Source organism: Numida meleagris, chromosome 18, assembly GCF_002078875.1.
Source record: "Numida meleagris isolate 19003 breed g44 Domestic line chromosome 18, NumMel1.0, whole genome shotgun sequence".
NCBI classification, from domain to species: domain Eukaryota; kingdom Metazoa; phylum Chordata; class Aves; order Galliformes; family Numididae; genus Numida; species Numida meleagris.
The window spans coordinates 8,370,653-8,393,152 of record NC_034426.1 but is presented as its reverse complement, the minus strand read 5'-3'; the positions used below and the strand labels follow the sequence as shown (position 1 = coordinate 8,393,152).

General features: G+C 47.5%; 1 protein-coding gene across 13 annotated transcripts in view; it reads right to left on the bottom strand.

Annotated features, from left to right (window-relative positions):
- The window catches only part of DHRS11 (dehydrogenase/reductase 11), a 63,993-nt gene that overhangs the window by 22,294 nt on the left and 19,199 nt on the right, over nucleotides 1-22,500 (bottom strand). For 7 of the 13 annotated variants that reach the window (XR_002444012.1, XR_002444013.1, XR_002444011.1 and 4 more), the window contains exons 1-10: nucleotides 21,699-22,204; nucleotides 15,330-20,693; nucleotides 14,772-14,865; nucleotides 13,376-13,496; nucleotides 10,320-10,439; nucleotides 9,994-10,181; nucleotides 7,882-7,988; nucleotides 5,374-5,595; nucleotides 4,006-4,171; nucleotides 2,074-2,230 (exon numbers count right to left, since the gene is read on the bottom strand). Coding sequence is in view for 3 of the 13 variants with exons in the window: in XM_021415753.1 (XP_021271428.1) it covers nucleotides 10,132-10,181; nucleotides 10,320-10,439; nucleotides 13,376-13,496; nucleotides 14,772-14,865; nucleotides 15,330-16,291 (1,347 nt within the window). In the remaining 10 variants the exon portion in view is untranslated. The other 6 variants (XR_002444015.1, XR_002444016.1, XM_021415753.1 and 3 more) reach the window with 6 other exon arrangements.

Genomic DNA, 22,500 nt, shown 5'->3' with positions numbered 1-22,500 from the left:
TTTTTCTCACGTTGCACTGAGGAGTCAGCACCCAAACGCCCTTTTTTTGGCCCAAAAGTGCAGAAGAAATGCAGTGGGGAATTGGACCGGGTGCACTTTCAGAGCAATACAGGTGCAGCTCTAGGGATGCACAGCAGCAGCAATGTGTTCCCCGTCCCCAAAACCGGGGGGGAGCACTGTCCCCAGCACGCTGCCCACCTAATCTTGCTCCCAATGACCCCCACCAGTTGGGTTTTCTCCCATTCTGGGGCTTTCTGTGGCTCAGCCCGTGGGTGCTGTGCCCAGGTGCAGAGCTCCACCTCGTGCCACAGGCAGTGGGGAGGAGGAAAAAGAAGGGAAAAAAATTAAAACATATTAAAGGTGTTAATAAGCGACTTATTTAAACGGAGTATCACATATTGAACATTAATCACCTTGCAGTAAAAGCGTAATTAAGGAGTCACTCTGCCTTCTGGGGAAGGCTCGCTTAGAAGCCGAGTGAAAATGGTCTCTTTATTAACACAAATTATTTTATTTGGCCAAAGGTAATAATTCTAAGTGAGGTCAACGGGACTTGTGCACACGCGAGCAGCGCCGGGGCCAGCCACGTTTCCATGGTGACCGAGCCAAGTTCACCCCCAGCACAGCGATGGCTGGGCTGAGCGCATCGCCGCACGGATCGCCCATCGGGCACCCACCCGGACCTCCCTGCAGCCACAACGCCCCTCCTGGGGACGCGGCGTGTGAGCATCGTGGCACGTGGCATCGCTTTTTGCCTTTCCTGGCCCAGTGACGCCAGGAGGATGCGTGGATCCCACTGCAGGCAGCACAGGGACGCAGGCAGCCAGCGCCACGAAGCCCAGCTCCAACAACCGCTCCCAGGAGCATCGGAGCCGCCCTGGGCTCCCAAGCACCCTCCTTCTCCGGGAGAAGCCATGCGTTGCGCTTTCTGTGCAGATGATTGTCTGAAAGCGGCGATGATTTATCAGTCTCTCACGTCATGTCACTCCTTTATGTACAGCATTATACATAAGAGTGCCGCATTAACATTTTACTATTATTCTTACCTTTCAAAGCAAAAAGATAAGCGTGTAAATCTCAGCGGTGTCAGCGGGGCTGGCACTTGCCACGCGGCTCAGCGGGCACCGCGGGGACACCCAGGGACACCTCCGTCCCCAGAGCCACCAGGAACCAGGGAAAAGCCTCATGGGACACTTCTATGGAGGTGTTTACCATCCCCACAAACCCTGTGGCACTGCCCACAAGATGTCAAGACTACATGAAAGCCGCACTGATGGATGCGACCAAGGCATCCTCAGCACCAACCTCAAAACAAGATGGGGTGGGGACCCCAACCACACCACCCCACTGCTCAGAACCCATCCATGCCCTGACACAACGTGTCCCACATGAGCCCATGCGCTCCCCAGCCATAAAGCAGCTCCTGCCACCAAACCGCTGCGCGAGGTACCCTGTCCTGCGCAACTTATTATCACCTAGTCAAGATTAATCAAGCAGGGAAAGCTAAAGCAGGTCCCTAATTAGTTGCTGATGATAACTATATTTGTCATCCTCTCCCAATTAGTCTACTGTACATTTTGGAGTTTAATTGCACCTTGTTCTTCATTTAAATGTCATCATGTGCATATATTCTCCTCATTCTCTAGTAGATTTGAGAAAAATTTGACATTAAATATAGATTATCTTTAGATTTCCATAATTAACACAACCAAACTGTCTCCAGCTCATGTATTCCACCTCGCACGATACATCCAGATGCTCCCTTGGAACTCAGTGCTCCTGAGGCTCCTGCTGGAGGTGGACGTCACCCTCACACCAATGACACCAGGGCCACAGATGAGTGGCAGTGACACGGCCTCAGGGCCTCCACTCTGACTGCACCAGGGCGACCCAGAGCCAAGGGGTGACACAAAGCCAAGGAGTAACAAAAAGCCAAGGGGTGACACACGTCACAACCCGGCCCCACGCTGTCCCGCCCTGTCCCCACCCCAGCTCATCCAGCAGCACACAGAGAAGAACCCAGAGCAGTGGGAAGGAAGGAAAAAAGCCATGAGGAAAGCTGCACGCTCCTACCTGTCCCTTAAGATGAGCCGCATCACACAAATGGTCCCTACTGCTTGGCCATAGCAAAATCCCTGTGTCCATCCACGTATTTCCTACCGCTCCGGGGCTCGGTGTGCGTGCTGCAGGCTCCCAGCGCCACGGGAGGAGGCTGCTGCTGACTGAGCGGCTGGGGTAGGAGAGGGGAAGGGAAAAATGGGGAAAAAAAAATAAAAAAAAAAAAAAGGAATCAAGGAGTACTCAAAAAGTGTATTAGAAGCAAATTTGGAGAGAAATCAATGGCTTGTAATTAGATTTGATTTTTCTTCACGTTTTGTTTGGCTGGGGGTTATGTATAGACTCTATGCGAGCAGAGAGGAGAGATTAAAGCGCAGAGAACAGGTGCCGGATCACGAGCTGGTGGCCACCAAAGCATGACAGCTCCATCACCGCTGTCAGGTGGCACAGCAAATAAACATATAAATAAATAACGGGGACGGAGCTGCAGCAGACCAGCATTTGCTCGCACCACCATGCAGCAGCACCCAGCCCCGCTCACAGTGCTGGCATTTGGATCTCCCACATCCCCGTGGCAGGGGATGCTCCTGTACCCCTCAATGCTTCCACCCTGCTGTGGATGCTGGGGTAAACCTGGTACAGGCACACATTCCTGGGAAAAGAGAGGAAACCACTCAGCCTAAATCATCCTGATGACATCAGTAGCTGCCCTTAGGAACTCAGTGGCAGGTGTTTGAAGTCTGCTTTCTCCTCTTCTAAATGGGAGAGCTTTGCATAAGTGCATATATACAAACATAGGCAGGCACACATGCACTATATATATGTATTAATACACACAGGGATGACCCTTGCGGGCGTCCCCATGCTGGTGATGGTGCTGCCATCAGAGCTCCTCACTCTTATGGGCCATTTCTTTTCTCACAACGTTTCCCTTTAACCTTGAAACTCAACCTAAAAGTCGGGCCACTGTCCACATGACTTCCCAAAATAAATGGCAGCCCTAATTAGCAGCACCCTCCACCGCTCCGGGCTCCAGGCCACGCTGCATCAGTGGACACCTCCGCCTGATGAGCAGTTATCGAACATGTGAGCAGCAATCAACACTAATTAAACACTCGGCTGTTGAGAGGAGACAATGTTTATCAAAAAAAAAAAAGAAAAAAGAAAAAAAATCAAGAGGAGGGGAGCATGTCTTCTGTTTTCTATAATTAGTGAGCAATATTCCCCAGGCGGTTGCAGCAATTGAACGCGGGTTCGCTCGCAGCTGCTGGGTGCACACACACAAAGGGCGTCCCTGCGCCACAATGCGTGGTGGGGAGCGCCGGGGGCACAGTGCACCCATGGGTGGAGGCTCAGCACTGCCCCCCAGAATGGGGGTCCTGCCCTTCTCATCCCCATGGGCTGCACGAGACCAGAGCAGAAATGTCCCCTAAGGGGGAAAGGAGGAGGTCAGCTCTCCCTGGACGTTGAAGCAAGGAAGGGCTCCAGCTATGGAAACAGCACTTTCATGGTTTGTGCGTAAGTGAAGAACAGGAACAAAAAAACAACTTCCAGCACGTGCTATGCTCTGATATTTCATAGTCATAGAATCACTGAGGTTGGACAAGACCATTAAGATCACCTTACTTAACCCATCATTGCCATGCCCTCAAAGAACCACAGAATAATTTAGGTTAGAAAAGACCTCAAAGATCTTCGAGCCCAACCCCCCCCACCGTGCCCACTGACCACGTCCCTCAGTGCCACATCTCCATGGTTCTGGAACACCTTCAGGGACAACAACTCCACCACTTCCCTGTTCCAGGGCCTCACCACTCTTTCAGAAAAGAAATTTTTCCTAAATGCGTGGAAGCAAGCTGGAAGTGGAGTCAGAAAAATCTTTGATTATCAAACAGATGCTAAATAATGGCAGGAAAAGCATGAGCTGGGGCTGGGGAGGAGCGGTACCTTCCAACTCCAGGCTCGTGGTGACTGTGGCATGGCTTTATGCAAGTGGCTGTGCTCTGCCCTTACACTCTGCTGTGATCTATCCCAGATACCTCTGATATTTCTGGTAGTAAACAATCTCCAACACTCGTTTCTTAGAGCAGCAGCAGATGGTCAAGAGCATTTCCTGAAATTGAATATTATAATGAATTTAGGATCGAAAAAAATTTACATAATAATCTGTTTTAGATTCTGATAGTGAAGAAACCTACACAGAATCTGCTTCTTTTCAGCTATTTGAATTAAAGTATAAATCTTCAAGTACTTTAATTATAAACAAACTCCTCGCTCTTGCAGATCCATGGAAGAAACTGAAAAATTAACTACCCGGTGAAGCTCAAGGCCACACGTGGGCTCCGGATGGGATGGAACAGGTCCGTGCCCAGGTCCTGCTGATGGGCATCCCTGCAAGCAGGGCAGTACCCCAAAGGGCAGCAAACTCGGCTGCGATGTGCAGATCCCTTAAAATCCATCAAATTTCCTTACCAAAAACAAAAGGGAGCAATGTCCCTGTCTGGCCACGGGACCAGGGAGCTCTTTGCATCGCAGCCCAGTGCTGCCGAGGGTTTTCCCACTTAGAAAAGCAAATATTTAGACTAGATAAAAAACCCCGAGAGCATTTTCCCCAGGTAATACTAGTAACTAAAATAATCACATTCACTTTGCTGGTTTAATTTTATATTTCCATTTCTACCTTATCTTTTTCCTGCAAGCATCATTAAACCACACCATAACAAAAATACATGAAGTGTTATTCTTTCAAGAGAAGCCATAAACCACCTCAAAGCTTTTCAAGTTTATTCTTATCTCGTACATCTTCCTCTGGTTCTTTTTTTTTTTTTTTTTCCTTCATGCATTTCAGCAAGGTAGTTTTCCCTAACGTTAAAAATAGTTGCATTGAAAATGAGATGCTGCCTCTGAAAAACGCCTCTGGAGGATTAAATAAGTAAAATATAGCCAGAAAATAAACCGGAACCTCATTAAAATAATTTTGCAAGAAGAAATCCTACCTCACAATAGGTTTTCAATATCACTTAGAAAATTCTTAGGAGTCATATATATATACACACGTTCTTAATTCAGGACCTTCCATTAAAAAAGGCATTACAGAGGGAACTGAAAGGCCATTTAGCACCCTTGTTTATAGAAAAATGTGCATTAGGTACAGATGTAATCTCGAGCAAAAGCCTTGAGATATGGCTTGAACGAGCTGTGCCGCACTGCAAGGTGCTAATGAGGGCACAGGCAGAACCACGGCCCCTTTCTTTTGCTGCAGAGCACAAAGCTGTGTCCCTTCAGCCACGTCCACGGCCAGGCTGGGCGACTCACCCGCGGGGCTCTGGACCCTCTGTGCCACCAGCTGATGGCAGCGCTAAGGACTGCTAAGGAGAGCTGCTGCTACCCAACACATCGGCCTCGCAGCAGGACCCGCAGCTCGGCATGGAGCGTGGCACTGCCAGGATCTGCAGCGGCCACATTTTGGATCTCCAGAGAAAACAGCTGAGCTAAGACTTGTGGAGCGCAGGAGAAACACTGCTGATGTTGCAGCTTCTAAAACAGGGCAGAAAAAAAAAAAAAGAATGAAAAAATTGGCAGGTTTAACTTTGCATCGAGCTATAGCACGTTGTTACATTTCTGAAGTATATAAAACTATTGATCACAAGCAAGTCCATTACCTCTGTGTGCAGCCAAAGCTGTGCAGCAGGCAAACAAGGGGCCATCCCTGAGCCCACCCTGCACTGCACAGCCCATGCACAGGGGCTGGAGGGCTCTGGACTGGAACTGTATTTAAATGACAAAAATCACCAAGAAACAAGCATGTCTGAACACACTCCTTAGCAAGATGCTGAAACGCTTCGCTCCAACCGGGGGCATTTCTTGAGAATGGGATTCCCTTTGGGCTACCTCCAAAACCTCCATCATTTTGAGCTGGACCTCAAGATAACGTTAATAACTCCGAGGCCAAAGCCCAGCCGAGGCTAAAATGTTTCCCTCAAAGCAAAACAACCCCCCAACCTCCTATCCAACCCCCCCAGCTCCTTCCCACCCCCAGGTGTCAGGGAACACAGGTGCACAGCCCTGGACATGTGCAGTCACATGCAGCGCAGCCCTGCAAAATGCCACTGCAGTCAACCAGGCCTGATGTTACACAACATTTGGGTCGCAAATTTTATAGAGAATAAATATCACACTTCAATTTCATGGTGACTTAGGAGGGTTGACTGGCAAATACCATGGCTTTTACATGGTTCTACCAATTACCGAGCAATTACACGTAACCTAGATCTGGAGGACATACAGTGGGATATAATACATTCCTCTCTATGTTAAAAAGAAAGAGGCAGTTAATAGAAAACACTTTTTTTTTTTTTTTTAAAATAGAACCCTCCTATTAGAACCCACAATATTCCTGGGTGATGTTATTAAAACTCCACGTCAGCATCAAACCCAATGGAAAGACTGCCATCCGTTAACACATCAGTCGTGGGACGATCAATAAAAATTTACTTTAAACTGCACCATATGTCACTTCCAAGAAAGTTTTATTATTCAGATTCACCAGTTTGTACCTCAGCCCCCACGCAATTAAATCCCACTTAGCAGCACCGACCTTCTGAGTTGAACTTGTCATTCCTACAGCTGGTTTGGAGTGTAACACCACTCTTAAATAATGAAAACAAAATGCCTGCATTGCTGGGGAGCACGGGGAGCCGGGAAACCCCGTCAAAACAGGGAGAGGGGAAAAAAACAAAAAGGAACGCAGGCACATTTTAACATGTTGTAGCATATTTGTAAACATCGTTAATCATGGATTAGCAGATGGTAATGCTAATTGCACCTGTGGAAGTAACAAGACCTCAAGGTTGATTACATTTACAAACTCCGCTCCTCACTGGAGGATTCCCCGCCGCGCCCGGAGGATCCATGTGCTGCAGGACGACCCTCGGTGCCTCCATGGAACCCCTTGGACCAATGGGACCGTGCACCCACTGGGAACCTAGGGCTCTTGGAGTTGATTTTGGGGGGATGAAGAGATTTGTGCTCACCCTGGTAGAAAGGCAGAGGTGGGGAGTGCGGCTCCTGAGCTGCAAGGACAAATATTTTGCCACCGCGCTTAGAGACACTTTGATTATTGAGAAATCATTTTGGAAGGGCAATTACTGAATTTTAAAATCAATTTGGTAAATATGCTTCCAAAAGGAATCCATGACAAACAGCAGGGAGGGAAGAATTGACTTTCAAATTACACAAACACACTTTATTTGTATCTAAATATCAAAGAGACTCTACGTACAAACAGAAGTAATCAGGAAGCATGTTTTGATCTTGCTGATGTACACAAAAAATGACAATTAATGTCCTCCTTTATGATATAAAGTTGCGAGTTTTTTACAGTTACATTACAGGGACGATTATAGTTGAGCTTAAGGCTAAAAATAATGAAAGACTATAAAAACTACATTTTAACATTTAAAAATATCCAGGAAATTAACTGCAGAAGCAGGCAATGATCCAATTAATGGATTGCATTTATTAAATCGGGGGCAAACCGCACAGCACTCAAAGCTCCAGCTCCAAAGGTGCAGCTCCACTTGTATCGTGACCGTACTCAGCGCCCTCCCTGGGTGTGCCAACAGAGCTGGCAGGCAAACTCTCGATAACACAAACCATAAAGCACCACTGCCTCTTCAACTCAAACCCTGCAAGCCCTGTCTGACGCTGCAGCACCAAAGCAAGGCCTAAGGAGGTATTTAACAGCAGGGTCCCCGCAGGCATCGGGCTCTCAAAGCTTTTGGGGAGCTTTGCAGAAGAGGTTCCTGCACCATCGCTACTCACCTGCCTGTCTGTCGGGGTGTGAGCTGCCATGGCTGAGCGTGGTCGGAGGGCACGTGGTTTTCCCAGACACAAGCAAACTTAATGAAGGGTCTCCTCATATTTAAGTACTGCACAAAGAAATAAATCGTTGTGTTTTTTTTTTTTTAATGGAGAAACTGCAGTTTGTATGAAATTAGAAATCTCTCTATACAAATACATACACTAAATATATATATATATATATATATATTTACACACAAACTTAACTATAGATCAAGAATAAAGCAATAGCTTTATCCTCATCCCTGCTGCTGGAGAGGAAGGACTCCACTAGCCCCAAGTGCCAGATCTGGCTTGCAAAAAATAAGCAAATCTAAAGCACGGGCACCCTCTGCTGGGGCAGACATGGCTGCACAGTCAACATCACAGGGACAGCGCACCAGCTGCCTCCCCAGCCCCTTCCCTTTTTATTTCAGCAATTAAAAGCCAGGCACATTCAGCCCCAAAAACGTAAGTGCTCCACAACTCCCCGAGAGCCATTACCCCTGCAGTCCTCCAGACCTCAGCTTCTGCTCAGTGGAACTCCTTCACACTCAGGCATCACAGCTCTGCTCACATTGCAGCAGGCATTTGGGGGAATTTGGTTCTGCCTTTTCGCAGGGGAGACAGCTCAGGATACACTCTGCCGCACCAGGAACCCTCTCAGCTGCAGCCACAGACCCAGAAATGAGTACTCAACACTACTGAAAAGCCAAATCTCTCAGTGCAGAACAGTATGGGATCCCACCTACACGGTGGCAGGGCACGGCTTACCCTCACCCATGTGGGGCTCCTCTAGACACAGCCCCAGCCCCTCTGTTCCACTGCACTGAGGGCTCTGAGCAGGGCAGGGAGTAAAGGCTGCAGCCAGGCAATCAGCATCATGAAACAAACCCACTGCCAGTCACTGCATCCCAGGCTGGGTCGTGTTCCATGCTCACCTTGGCCAGGTGAGTCTCCACAGCCACTGCAGCTGCAGAGCAGTGTGTCCTGCCCACATCCCATCCCACCAGAGCCATTGTCCTCAGCAAGGCTGACAGCCTCTTGCAGGGACACATCTGAAAAACCTCCACATCCACAGACCAGTTTACAGACTTCATTTAGCTCAAAGGAAAGTCCTAATTAGTCACTCTGAGTGATTTACTTGTTCACTTGGAAGGGGGAGAGGAGGGAGACTAAGCTGAATTGTTTGAAATTATCCCTAAAGGGCACTGTAAATTAAGTGTTAATGAGGAATCCTATGCAAAGGGCCACAGTAGCTAAATAAAATAATTAAGGTGCTAAGTGATAACATTCATTTGGTTCTCAATAATTCAGCCAGGCTGGTTTTCAACCAGGATATTTGCAAATGAAGCCACTGACACCACTGCCCCTCAACCCACACACCATCAGTGGGCACAGCGGTACTGGGCAGCTCAGCATCCAGCTGGATCAGAGCCATCACAAGAAGGAAACTTCCTTGGATGAAGAGAACAAGCTCCTGACTCCCCTTCCCACCTAAAGGAACCGCCTTGTTCCACTAATCACACTCTGGATTTATATACGACACAAAAAGGATTGAGTCAAGTCTACAACAAATCTTTACAGAGGCTTTATTTTAATGGGCTGCATTTTCCCCCACTACAGCTGTTTCTAACAGGTCATGTCCATCCTTTGGCACAGCTGCAGACTTGTGTAACAATCAAATACAACACGGTGTGTTTCCAGACATTCAAGCAGCAATGTGTAACAGAGAAACTGCCTCATCGTGAATAAACGGCTACTGAGCAGTCCCAAACCAGACCAGCTTCTCACCAGCATGCCAGGCACAGGGCATCACCACTCATCTACAGCCCCAAACCCACAGCCTGAGCAATGTAAGAAGTCCCCCGTGCAACAAACACAAGGCTTGCAGCCACCACTGGCTATTTTGCTGCTAAAATTGAAGGATTTGGCTGTCTACTTTTAAAGCTTAGCTTTGTCTTCCTTCCTTACAACCAATCCTCTGAGGTGCTGGTGGAATGCGTTACCTACTGCATGCAGGCATGACTTCAGTGCTGGGCCAGGGCTCTGCTGGTGTGGTGCCAGAACACACCCTGGGTCAGTGGGGCTCACCCTGTAAGTTGCAGAGATGGTGCAGAGCCTGGAAGGAGCACTTCCATATCCATACTGAACACAGCCACGGAACACCAAGCAGCTTCTTGCCATCAAAGATCTGGGCTGGGTGACTTCCACCACGTGCCAGGATAAAAATCAATCACCATGCCTCAGCTTTTGGCTGCAGATGGAGTGCAGGAGAATGCCTGTAGGAAAATAAACAAAAAAAGACAGCAAACTTTTATTTTAAAGCTACAAGAAAATCGTTCAGAGGGCCTGGATGCTTGTTTGATTTTTAAATGCAGAAATTCAGACCAATGCCATGGTATAGGATCTGTTTTTACCAGTGGCCACGGAGACATTCAGCGACTCGATGCCCGGGTGCAGGGCCCTGCCGGGGGGGATGACCAGCATGCGATGGCACAGCAGCTGCGTCTCCAGGGAAAGGCCGTCACCTTCACTACCTGCAGAAAAAAGAAACTGCTCAGATCAGCTCGCAGCCACACTCCTCCTTCCCTCTCATAGGTACAGTTCTCCTGTTAAGTAACTTCCCAACTCCGATGGGGTAACAAGGACCAGAGACAGATGGCACCTGTCCTGCCTTCCCTTCCTGGACCGCTCCACCCTCCCTGGATCTGCTCCCAGCACCCACAGTGCTTCTGGTGCATACCTGTGCATCACATCTGCACCCCAGCATTAAGCACAGCCTTGCAGCTCGAGTATGAAGATCCCACATGCAGGCATCCATTGTGCAGCTGCCCACAGACACAGTCTGCTGCCAGGGGACAAAGCAGACAAGGCCACCGGCCTCCTCTGCCACAGCAAATCTGAGTCCCTATCGATAGTGACAGGTTCAGCCCTTTCAGCAGAGAGTACCACCAGCTGGGTGCAACTTGTGAATGCAGACAGTTTAACCAGAGGCTTCAATTGATTAGTTGTTAAACCATCCAACAGCCCTGATATGTTTGGGCTGATACACTAGTGAAACAGAGTTGAAATCTATCCCAGGTCATTAGTAGTTGTTTGACTCACACTGTCACAAAGGGAAATGGAAGGGGAGAGGCTTTAAACAATCCTATGTGCAGACAAGTGAAAATGCAGAAGACCACAGACCTCCCAGCCCACTCTGCTCCCCAAAGACTTCTTCCACATTCATTATTTAGAGCTACAGACAGCTACACAGCTGCAGGAATACCTGGCTCATTTCAAGACTTGCTTACCCCCTAGCAAAATGGGCTCAGCATGCTGGAAGCCAAATGTTCCCCTTCAGCTGCTGTGCTCTGGTCCAGACTCACCCCACAGTAACACCACAGGGGCACACACCACCTGACAGAGGCATCTCTACCTCTGCTTCTTGGGATTCTCCAACTCAGACAGCATCTATTACCAGAGGTACCACAGTTTCTGGAGCAACCCTCTCCTCTCCCTGATAAAGGTCTTACGATTCCTAATAAAGGCAGCAATTTGGCTTCCAGCTTTTACAAAGCTTTTTATGGCTCTGGCTGCATAAAATAATTAGGACCCATAAATTTGAGGCAAAAAAAACTTGCACAGAGTGTGACACACGGGAGGGAGTATTGACTAAATCAGATAAAATCCTAGTCTGTACTGGTGAACAAAATGCTTCTCACTTCACATCTCTGACTTCAGTATCAGTTTTGTCTCTCGCTGACAGTGCATCTGACATAGTTCCCCTTCATTATTTGGTAATGCTCGCTCCCCATCAAGTACGGAAGCATCACAAGAATGGATTGCTGAGGAGTTGGTTTGGCACTGAAAAGGGTTTGTGACGAGATGCATCACCCCTCACCTCCACACTAAGACTGCCACATTGGATCAGACTCAGGCTCCAATCACTCCACTTCCTCCAAACCACACGAGACATTTTGCACCACGGTGCATGAGAACCTCAGAGTTTGGCTGAAATGACAGAGCATGAGTTTCCTGGTCACCTGCAATTAACACCAGTTTAACAACTGCATTTTTCAGTACAGGATGTTCAAACCCAGGCAGGCAGCGGTGCTGGCTGCCCAGAGCAAGGTGTAAAATGAGCACCTTGAGAAAACCACCGTTTCCATGAACCCAAAGCTGAAAACTCGATGTGCAAGAACAAACTACCAGCAGCTCCTCTTCCTTGGACATTTAAGTTCTCCCAACCCGTTCCTGTTCACACAAGGCTTCCAGTCTTAAGGCCAGTCAGCCTGCCTGCCACCTTAGGCAACGAGTCCAGAGCAAGCAACACTAACGTGGATTGTCTAAATCATTCTCTGCTAAGCCAGCGAGGATACCAGAGGGGTGAAATTCAAGTCTGCAAATGCTAAACTTACAAGACAATCTGCAATGCCAGGAAGCTCACTACCATGCTAATATATCTTTGCTGCTCTCTGTTTGTGGCTGGAGGTATGCTACATATTCAGATCTAGGATGTTTCTTCAAACAACCCCAGCATCAGACAACTGCAATGTTCAATTTTCTTTTCAGCGAAGAGTTAGTGCTCAGCAGAGAACTGACATCATTACTGCTGCAAGGTCTGGGAGCTCTCCTTATGTATCTACCAATCAGTCTCCAATCTCCCTTGACAAAAGGATATTTGGACTTCTTCCTGGAGAAATCTCTCATAATTCAAGGTAATGACACCACCGCCACTTTTACCTCCTTCCTTTCTTTTGCTGTTGTCATTGTTTCTGGAATGCATTTCTTTGTGGTCTATCAGCATTGCTGCCAGCCTCCCTATTCCCTTTATAATATAGGTTCACACATCTTGTAGAGATGCCAGATTTGCTGCACTGTCTTGTCAGTACTTCTAGGAGTTCAATAAACATTTTAATTAAAGGAATGTCTTCTGAGCCAAGAAAACCACAGCACGGGGCAGGATTACAGCCCCTTGATGGCTCATCATCAGCCTGACACCACTTCCAAGCGTAAAAGCTCAAGCCAGTTCTCGTGCCAGGTGACAGACACAAAGTGGGGGCCAAGGAGATGCCACACAAGGGTGCCTAGAGCAGCTTTCTTCCTCTAGGTGCCGCAAGGCTCCCCTTCTCTTGACCTTCTGTCAGGCTATGCAGCTTCAAACTCTGCCTACAAAGGACAGCATCCTTTGCAAATCTCCTCCACACAAAGAAGGAGAAGCAGAGGGCCCTGGAGAAATCACAGTTTAGTTGCTCAGGACTGGGAGAACAGCACTCTCTGCTCACACAGAACACTGTGAGAAACTTCCTGGCGTTCCTGCTTCTTCTGAGACCGTATTTCATTTGCAGGCAGATCATTCTAGTACGTCTTGCTCAGCTTTTCTTTTCCAGACCAAAGTGCAGTGGAACATAACAGACCTGCAACTAGCTTAGGGGATCATTCGCTCACATATGCACTTGCCATAAGACCAAAGCTCTGTAAATTGAAATACCTATTACTAAAATAATGGGTTTATTCCACTGAAATTCCGAGCAGCTGATGACAGGAACATTTTCCACAGCTTCAGACTGGCTCACTGTTCCCACAACTTCCCAGCCTTCTGCAGCTTTAGCCTGAGAACAGGAGAAGCAAGTGTTAAAAACAATACCAATTTTCTTTTTAAGCTTGGAAAGTAAGACTTGTACATAACCACATACATTCTCCAGATTTTCAGTTAAGCTGACTGCCTTTTTGACATCCCTTGAATTTCTACCACCAAAGCCCTACCAGAACCAGGATATAAACCTTGAATGAGAAAAACAAAAACAAAAACAAAAGGTAATTTTCCTTCTGGTGTTTCTTCCAGTTCAGCAAGCAAACAAAAAGCAACTGAAATTACTTTTTTTGCCAATGTAACAGTTCTAGGAAGGTTTTTTGCCAGAAAAGCATAAAGAAGGAATTGTGTTAAACAAATCAGCATAAGGTTAATGAACAGAGCAATGCAGTGGAAGTTTTGAAGTGCAAGCTCAACCACCATAAGTCCCCAGAAACGTTTTCAAATGCAGATGCACATCCTCAAACTCAGATGCCAAAAATCAGTTCATAAAAAAGCAGGGCACTCAATGCTCAGCACCTCATGTAACCAGAGAAACAGCCTTCCTTCCCTCACCTTAATAGAAAGAACCTTAATTCTTTGTCTTAGAGACCTATTTTAACAATAAAAGAGCTGCTGTTTTTTGCCAGCTTCATTTCCTATGAAATTGGCACTTTTTTCCTTAAGTTACATCAAATTCACACCAGGCAATACCAATGGTTAGGCTAGTGAATCTGGGTCCAATTAAATGAACAGCTACAATGGCTGAAAATGTTAATAATTCAAGCTTTACAGTAACAAAGTGATTCTTCCAGCTTTTTCAACATGAACCTACTTCACGTGCCTTTCACTTCATCATTCAGAGCTCCGGCTGCCACAGACCTACAGTACAGCCGAACACCAGCTTTCTGGCAGAGTGGGAAGAGTCCACGCTTACTCCTGCCCACAGTCACAGCACAATCTGATGAGCTCCTCCTCAAAAGGGACAGAGGCAGAGCTACCCCTGGAGCACAGACAGCGCAGCTCACACACAGCCCTGGTTTCTCACCACTCCCTTGCACTAAAAGCTGCCCAATGCTGCCATCATGTGCCAGACTCGAGGACTTTGCCTCCATGCACACAAGGCACACACCTGTAAGAGAGATCCTATGGCACACACCACCAGCAGCAAACAGGAACACAGAGTAGGAGCTCAGAACACTGCAAATAACTGAGTCCTCTATTTGCACCTTCTCTGTTCAACATATGCGCTATTTGAAGTTTCCCTACATAGTAAAATAATGAAAGGAAAAAAAAAAAACATGGATCATTCTACCTTCAAAAAGCTCCGGAGATCATCTGTGCTGTAGACATCGAAGACTTCCATAGCTCCAGAACTTGCTTTGCTCACTGTTGGAGTCAAGGGACAGCTTCAACGGAAAAAGAAACAAAAAGTTTCATATGAGAACAGAAGAAGAAAACCAGGAGGATTTCTACTTCTGTATTTTCTTCACTTGCATGTGCTACCTAATCTCATCTAACCAGCAAAAAATCTTGTTCTCTCAACGGATACACTTCCCTATGGGGAACGGGAGGGCTCAAAAATAAACCCAGGTCACAGGCTGCAGCAGTTTGTGCGCAGCTGGACAATTAAAACACGAAATTTTTTTTTTCGTTGTTTTTGTTTTTAAAAAAGAGAACCCAGGTCGGTTCCCTGCAGTCCTGGAACACTGCATCCCACAGCCTCAACTGCCCAGCTCTGCCCAACTCCAGATCTTGAGGTTGGTCTTAGAAAAACCTCTAAAGCAGATGCTCAGGAGCGTAGGCTTGAGACCTCACTGGGAAAGAACACAGAAAACCCGAGCGCCACAGGAGCGGAAAGCCGACCCCGTACCTGTTCCTCTGGCTCGTCACCACTCTGTCCACCCCTAAGAAGTATGCAGAGCGCAGCACAGCCCCCAGGTTCATGGGGTCCTGGATCTGCTCCAGGACCAGCCACAGCAGCCGTCGGTTCAGGCTCTCTCCATTCCCCAAACCGGGCTCCTCAGCCTCCTCCAGACTCTTGAAGCGGAGCGGGGTGGCTTCCAAGCACACTCCCTGGTGGACGCGGCCCCCGCACAGCACATCCAGCTCCCTCCTCCCGACGTGGAGCACGGGGACCCCGCGGGCCGCGGCCTGCAGCACGAACTCGCTGGTGATGAGACGCTGAGGGCCGCCGCTCCGCTTGAGGAACAGCCTGAACAGGTCCCTCCGGGCCTGGGACAGGGCCATGGAGCACGGCGCCACTCCGAACAGGATCTCGGTCCCCCTCGTCCTCTCGATGGGCAGAGGCCTTCCCTCCGGCCTCCTCCTGCCCTTCGAGGCCTCACGCCCCGGCGAGCCCCAGCCCTCCCGCGCAGCGTGGAGGTCCCCACGGAAGGTGCGGGCGCCGTCCCCGCCTCGGGCCGCAGCCTGGCACAACCGCGAGGGCCGTTTGTCCCGCGTGGGGCCCGCCGCAAAGCACCGGCTACAGGCGGCGGACGGCAGACCCACGGCCCTGCGGGCGAGGGACCTGAGCGCCTGCTCCATAGCTACCCACACGGGAAAGAGTCTCCTCGTACCAGCCGGGGAAGGGGGAGGAGAAAGGGGGGAGAGAGAGACCCACACACTAGATCCAGCCCCGCACAGGGCCCGGCCACACACGTGAGCACAGCCCGGACTTCCCCTGTGGCGGAGCGCGCGAGCATCTGAGGAGGCGCCGCAGTCACAAGTGACCCCGCCCTCTCCTACAGCCACGTGCACCGCGGCACTTCCGGCCGGCCAGAGCGGCGCCCTGCACCACAGCGCCACCTGCCGGTCGGAGGTGCGCAGGCTCATACCCCCCCCGCCCCAATCAAAACCTTCAGTAAATAGGAAAGCGCCTCACGAGGGCGTCTCGGAGGATGCGGGGTGTTGGGACCCCGGTTAACGTGGCACCGCCGTGCTTCACGACAGCAGCCCAGCTGCTGGATGGGGGTAAATGGATAGGCTGAGGTGGGCCTACAGCCAACAGAAACTGTCCCAACAGCATCAAATCACCTGGAAATACGCATTTTGACTTGCTTCCCCTGGCATTCCAGGAAGGGGCTCCTGAGTGCATGAGATGAGCCCCTCGTTGTCTCACCCCAGTTCACGGTCACCAAAACTTCAAACCAAAATGCTGCTCCAGTGGCAGAGCACTTCAAATCCACCCTTCATAAATGAGGAGACGAGAGCCTGGCCACCAGGGAACTAGGTCAGCGGGTACAAAGCCACCTCCTGTGCAGCTTTTGGGCTGCAGAGGTTTTATTCCACACATTTCCCCCTCACATTAACGTTCAAAAGGCAATTGTTCCACAACAATCTCTTCTAGAAGGATTTTGCAGAGAGAAGTGTTTCAGTCTTCTACTCGGAAGCACCAACAGCCTTCAAAAATATGGAATTGTTTACACAGATTGAGATTTCTTGAGTAAAATCATCTTTTCCTGCTGCCTACCAGAGCCAGCTGTGTCCATGGTTCCTCCCACCCAAAATGAGAGCCGAGATCCGTCACCAGTGCTCACAGACTGCCACATAACATCTCCTAGAAGTGCAGCAATTTTAACACAATTCATAACGTTTATTACATAGGAAAAACAAGGAAAGCACAAGATTAGAAAAAAACAAACATGCTTTTAATTCCACAAATGCTCTCTACCTATTTACAAGGTATCCAAAACACCTGCCTCAAATCCAGCAAGGCAGCCGAGTCAGCTACTCACTACTTATTTGCAAAAACATTGTGTTTTAATGACAGCAAACCTGAGCCTCTGTACTTGGACAACCTGAAATAGGACCGGAAAGTAAAAATGCCTTCATTTAACAACAGCAATAATCCATCCCACTTCAAATGAGTGCAGGAGATTGAAAGAGTTCAATACCCAGGTCTGCACAGCAGTACTGGCTCATCCCTTGCATAGTTTTAGCCAAACCCAGCTGAAATCCCCAGGTAGGATTTCAGCAAACCCCCACGGAGCGCAGCTTCATTTGAGCAGGGATGGGCGAGTCCAACCTCCACAGGTTATCCATGAGACAAGACAACTGGATGCTATTCTGCTCTAGAAAGCAATTGCAATTTTTTCCCCGTGAGGAACCAAATTCACATGTTTCTGTTTGAACTCTTCACAAAAGATAGATTTAGCTGTGAACAGTAAAAAGGATGTTATGTTTTAACACAAACTACTACGTACAACAAAAGAACCACATTGTGCCTCTCTTTTTATTCTTTATTTTCTAGTTCACAATTAGAAGCCTACTGATAAATTACACAGGTCACTCTCCTGTCTAGGGTTTCTGAATGCCTCGCGGTCACATTGCCAATCTCATCCCAACCCAGGAATAAGGCTCAAGGTGCCACCAGGTTACATGAGGCAGAAAGGCTGAGCACCCTGTGCCAAACCCCTCTGTGGGCTGCACTTCACATGGGAAAGCAGCCAAAGGCAGGAAGTCATCTGGCAGCAGAAATCATCGCTCAAAATCTCAGTTGAAATGGAAAAACATAATAGATATCATTTCAAGGACAAGATGTTTTAAAGATGTGCAAATATTACAAATACTCATGGAGAAAAAACACTTCCAGGGCTGCAGGTCAGCCAAGCTGCGTTTGCAAGGAGTGACTGTCCACACTGGCCGCTTCTCAAGGCCTTACATCTGCAGAGCAGAAAGATAAGCCAGCTCCTGTCTCAGCCATGCATTTCAACAGCTGTTGAATTTCGCACACAGTTACAGCCACCAATTCAGATATTTCACTAGTGCTTCCCACAGACTTGCCTATTTTTTTTTAATGCTCTGAAGTTCCTAATTTCTTAACTCTTTCTGTTTTGGCTCTCAACTTCTAGTTCAGCTGTCTTCTCTTTTTAAAAAATGGTGCACACTGCACCTGTTGAATTTAAACAATCTCCCCTGAAAGAAAACCTATGGAAAACACCCCGAGTTTTCATATTAAGTACAGCTGAACATCACAGGGGGGTTATAGAAAGCACAACTGTGCTTGGACCTTCCTTAGCAAAACGCCTCTGGATCAAGGACCACAGCAGCATGGAGGCTGAAGAGCTTTTCCAGCAAGCACAGGCTTTCTCTGCTGCACGGAGCATCACTGGCTGTGTGCAGACCTGGCCTGGCTGCTCCATGCGGGACACGATCTAACTCAACACTGCTGGTGAAAGTCAGCTCTGTACCAAGAACCTACACAGAGCCACTGCCTCAGCTAAGCAGAGGAGGGCAGCACATCAGAGTAGTGCAAGACTTTGCCACGGGCACGAATTTCACTCACAGTAAATTAAAAGGCCAAATCCAGAGACAAGGTTACGTGTACTTGCTAGCAGAAACTGGTGACAGATGAGGGACAGAACACACCATGAGAGTGTATTTATAAAGAGGAAAAAAAAGGGGCCAAATTGCCTTTGTTTTTACCATTACGAGGGAATGCTTTACCACTTTCCCCCTTGTAGCCTTCTATGCTTGCTCACCTTTGGCACAAGGAATTCTATGTATCACAAGATTTAATAATAATACTTCATATCAACACTCTGCACTTACATAGCGCTTCTCATATTCAAAGTGCTTTACAAAACAGCTTGCGAGTCCTCACAACACCCCTGTGAGGTAGGTAAGTATTATTATCCCCATTTTACAGATGGGTCAACTGAGGCAGAGAGGTAAAGCAACTTGCCCAAGGTTATATAGGGAGTTGAAATTCGTGATGTGTTGGCCCGGTTCTGGTCTCCCTTATGGAGTTTTAACACAAATTAACTCCCACAGAGCTACACTGGCATAAGCAAAACAGTCCAAACCAAGTTTCTCTGGTTCTCAGTCCTCCACTCAGATCAACTGATCATACCTGCTCCACCTACAACAAAGTGTTCACCTGCCAAGGTTCTACAGGAAATTCAAAGCACAGCAGGAGAGACTCTGCAGTCTTAAGGCAACACGTACGTTAACAGCTCCAAATCAAGTTGGGCTACATGCAGATATGTTTCTGCCACACTATAAAAGTAAATAAAACAACTCAAGTGGTCTCCAGCTGTGCAAGTACCAGCTATGCTGCCAACTCCCCCCTCCCTCGAGTTAGAGTAAACCCAGAGCAAAACAACTGGGCCACACTGGCGTAGAACCAGCAGATGTAAAGCAGACCTTTTACCTACTGCTCTGTAGGCAAATGCCCCTACTAACATCTTTTCACTTCGGACAGCTTCAGCATGGTTCATTTCACTCTCTCTCTCTCTGAGTTTGTATCTCTGCATATAAACAAAATTCCAATATTACCAACTTAAGAGTGATCAGCATTTAAACAGCATCATACATCTTTTGAAGACTGATCAGTACTTCCAAAAAGCGTCAATGCATGCAAATATCAAACATACAAAAAACCAACAAGAGTGCTGGGAGATGATACCAAGGATGATACCACAAAGGTGGTCACAAGACAGCACATTTAATTTTTATTAAAAATACCAAACAACTCACTCTTACTGTACCTATGCCACTTAGAAGATCATTCTAACCTGCAAAAATACAGGTACTTTTCCCAAAACTATTTACCTACTTACCTAGAAAGAAAGAAACAGCAAGCACACACAGATATACCTCCTCAAACTTGGCAGGCACAATTCATATGAACACAAAAGGAGGGTTTTGGGAGGCAGGGTGAGTTTGTACACTGGCTTTAGGGCAGTGGGATATGAGAGAAGAAAATATCACATCCATCGTTACCAAATAAGCATCAAAATGATGAGAAGAAACGTAAAAATTAAATGGATGACATCCACTGGAAATCTCAAACCCTAAGCACATGGAAGCTGGCAAACACCTTGTGCCACTTCATCTATGTCCAGACATCAAATAAGATCAAACAAACCTTGAAAAGAAAGCAAAAAGAAGAATAAACCAGTCTGGAGACAATCTTCCACAAACCACTTCCCTGCATTATTTTCAAACACATTTTACTCTTATGCAGTTTCCAAAAGGAGTAGGGGAGAAAGAGACCCACTACTATATATATATTTTTTAAAACTGGCTCCGTACCAGCACCAGCTGAGAGAGAGGGAGAGAAAAATAATTCTTCAAACACGATCCTCGGTACTTGAATAAATTGTTGCTAGCCAGCTGACGAAACCCCTACATTGCCAGAGGGTTCCAAGTGGAGTGGATTCATGGTGCTGCTCACGGTCCTCTTCATTTGCTATGATATCTGCTCCGTGGGCCTCATCTGTATATCTCCAATCTAGAAGAGACCAGTACATGGTTTTGCTGCAGCACTGACATATATTTTAAACCTCGCACCGCGTACTTGTACGCTGTACCATTACCGTGGTAAGCTGCACACAAAGGAAGTTCCTGCAACTAGGAATAAGGCTATTTAGCTGAGGTGCTAAAAAGAAATAAAAGTGAATGTAACTGTTTTGCCTTTAGCAGGAAGGATGAAAGGGCAAACATGCACAGAAAAGTGTGAGATGACACTGAACTATAAAAGTTTATAATCAAGTCTTAAGTATGGTCCTGCTCAGAGGATGAAGCAGAAGCACTGCTTGCAGACACCTCTCCACATCAGCTCCCAGCAGGACCTTTTGTGCTTTTAAGGCAAGAAGGCCAGCTTCACTAGAGCCAGGACCTTGAGCTGCTGGGCTTCTAGACTGATCTAACATCAAGATGGTTGCACCTTGCTCCAAAGGATCAGAGATCACACTAGGGGTTTGCTAAGCATCTCGTGATCAAAGTTTTCTTTTGCAACAGCAACTCAGCCAACATCCTAAACTTTGACACCATTCTTTCCTCCTCCTGGTTCCAGCTCAAAGCTGGTCACTTATTTCTTGTTTCCCAGGAAGGAAGTCCCTCCGGCAGCATAAGCACCTTGGCAGGATCCAGCCCAACACATTTGGCAACTGGCAGAACGTGAAACAGCTGTAAGACAGTCAGCAAATCTCAGATAGCACTTTCCAGAAGGGATAAGACATGCCTGTATCACTCCCATTCCCCCTGCTTTCCACAGTCCTTCTCTGCAGTCAGAGCAATCCTGGATGGATACAGGGGTGTGGGTGGCCTGAGCAGCATGGTCCCAAAGCTGCCATAAGGGAACTGTAAACAAATGGGATCACTGCTAATCCCCAGCTCCACTAAGCACACAGCTGACACAGCAGCTGCAATACTGATTAGCAAATATCAGGGCAGCAGTTACTCTTTCCTCCTTTAAATACCTACAGCAGAGTCCTTCAACCCAACCACAGCTTACCTGTACATGAGGTGGGGCACTGAGGACATATATGACAGCATTAGCCATATCTTCAGCTTTGAGACACTGCGAAAACAGAAAAAAGAATCTTAGACAGCACCTTAGGAAAAATTAACCAAGAGATCTCTCCTTTCATAACCATCAATAACAAGTTTCAACAGTGTCACTGGGGCATAGCAAAAAGATGGATACAAGTAGGAAAAAAGTAACTCATTAAAAAAAATTAATAGAGGAAGCGTCTGGTGCTGATCTTCCTCTGGTCGATGTGAATAATCTTCCTGCAAAATGCTTTGAGGTGTCTGCTAGAACTAAGATCCACAAGTGCTGGGCAGAAAAAGAGATGGAGACAACACCTCTCCGAAGAGCTGAGAAGACATATCTGTACACATATGTCACACATATGTCACACATGCGACCTCTTCATTGAAAAGAAAATACAATAAGCAAACATGTCTACACAAGGATGGGCAAGAAGAAGTGCGTTGTATTGCAAGCAGCTGGCACAGGATTTCTTGTTCTTCTCTGTTATTTTTTTTTTTGTAAGGATGGCAATGCTTGAGCTCGCAGAACTACTGTGCCAATGGTTTTGCAATTGCTTAGGCAGACAGTAAGCCAGTGCAGCTCTTCTACCCATCCTCTTGGTGCCCTCTTTTCTGCTGAGCAGCTGCTCATTTGTTCTTTGACTTAGCCTGATTGTACAGAGGGACATGTGTGGGACATGTGTGGGACATGTGTGGGACATGTGTGGGACATGTGTGGGACATGTGTGGGACATGTGTGGGACATGTGTGGGACATGTGTG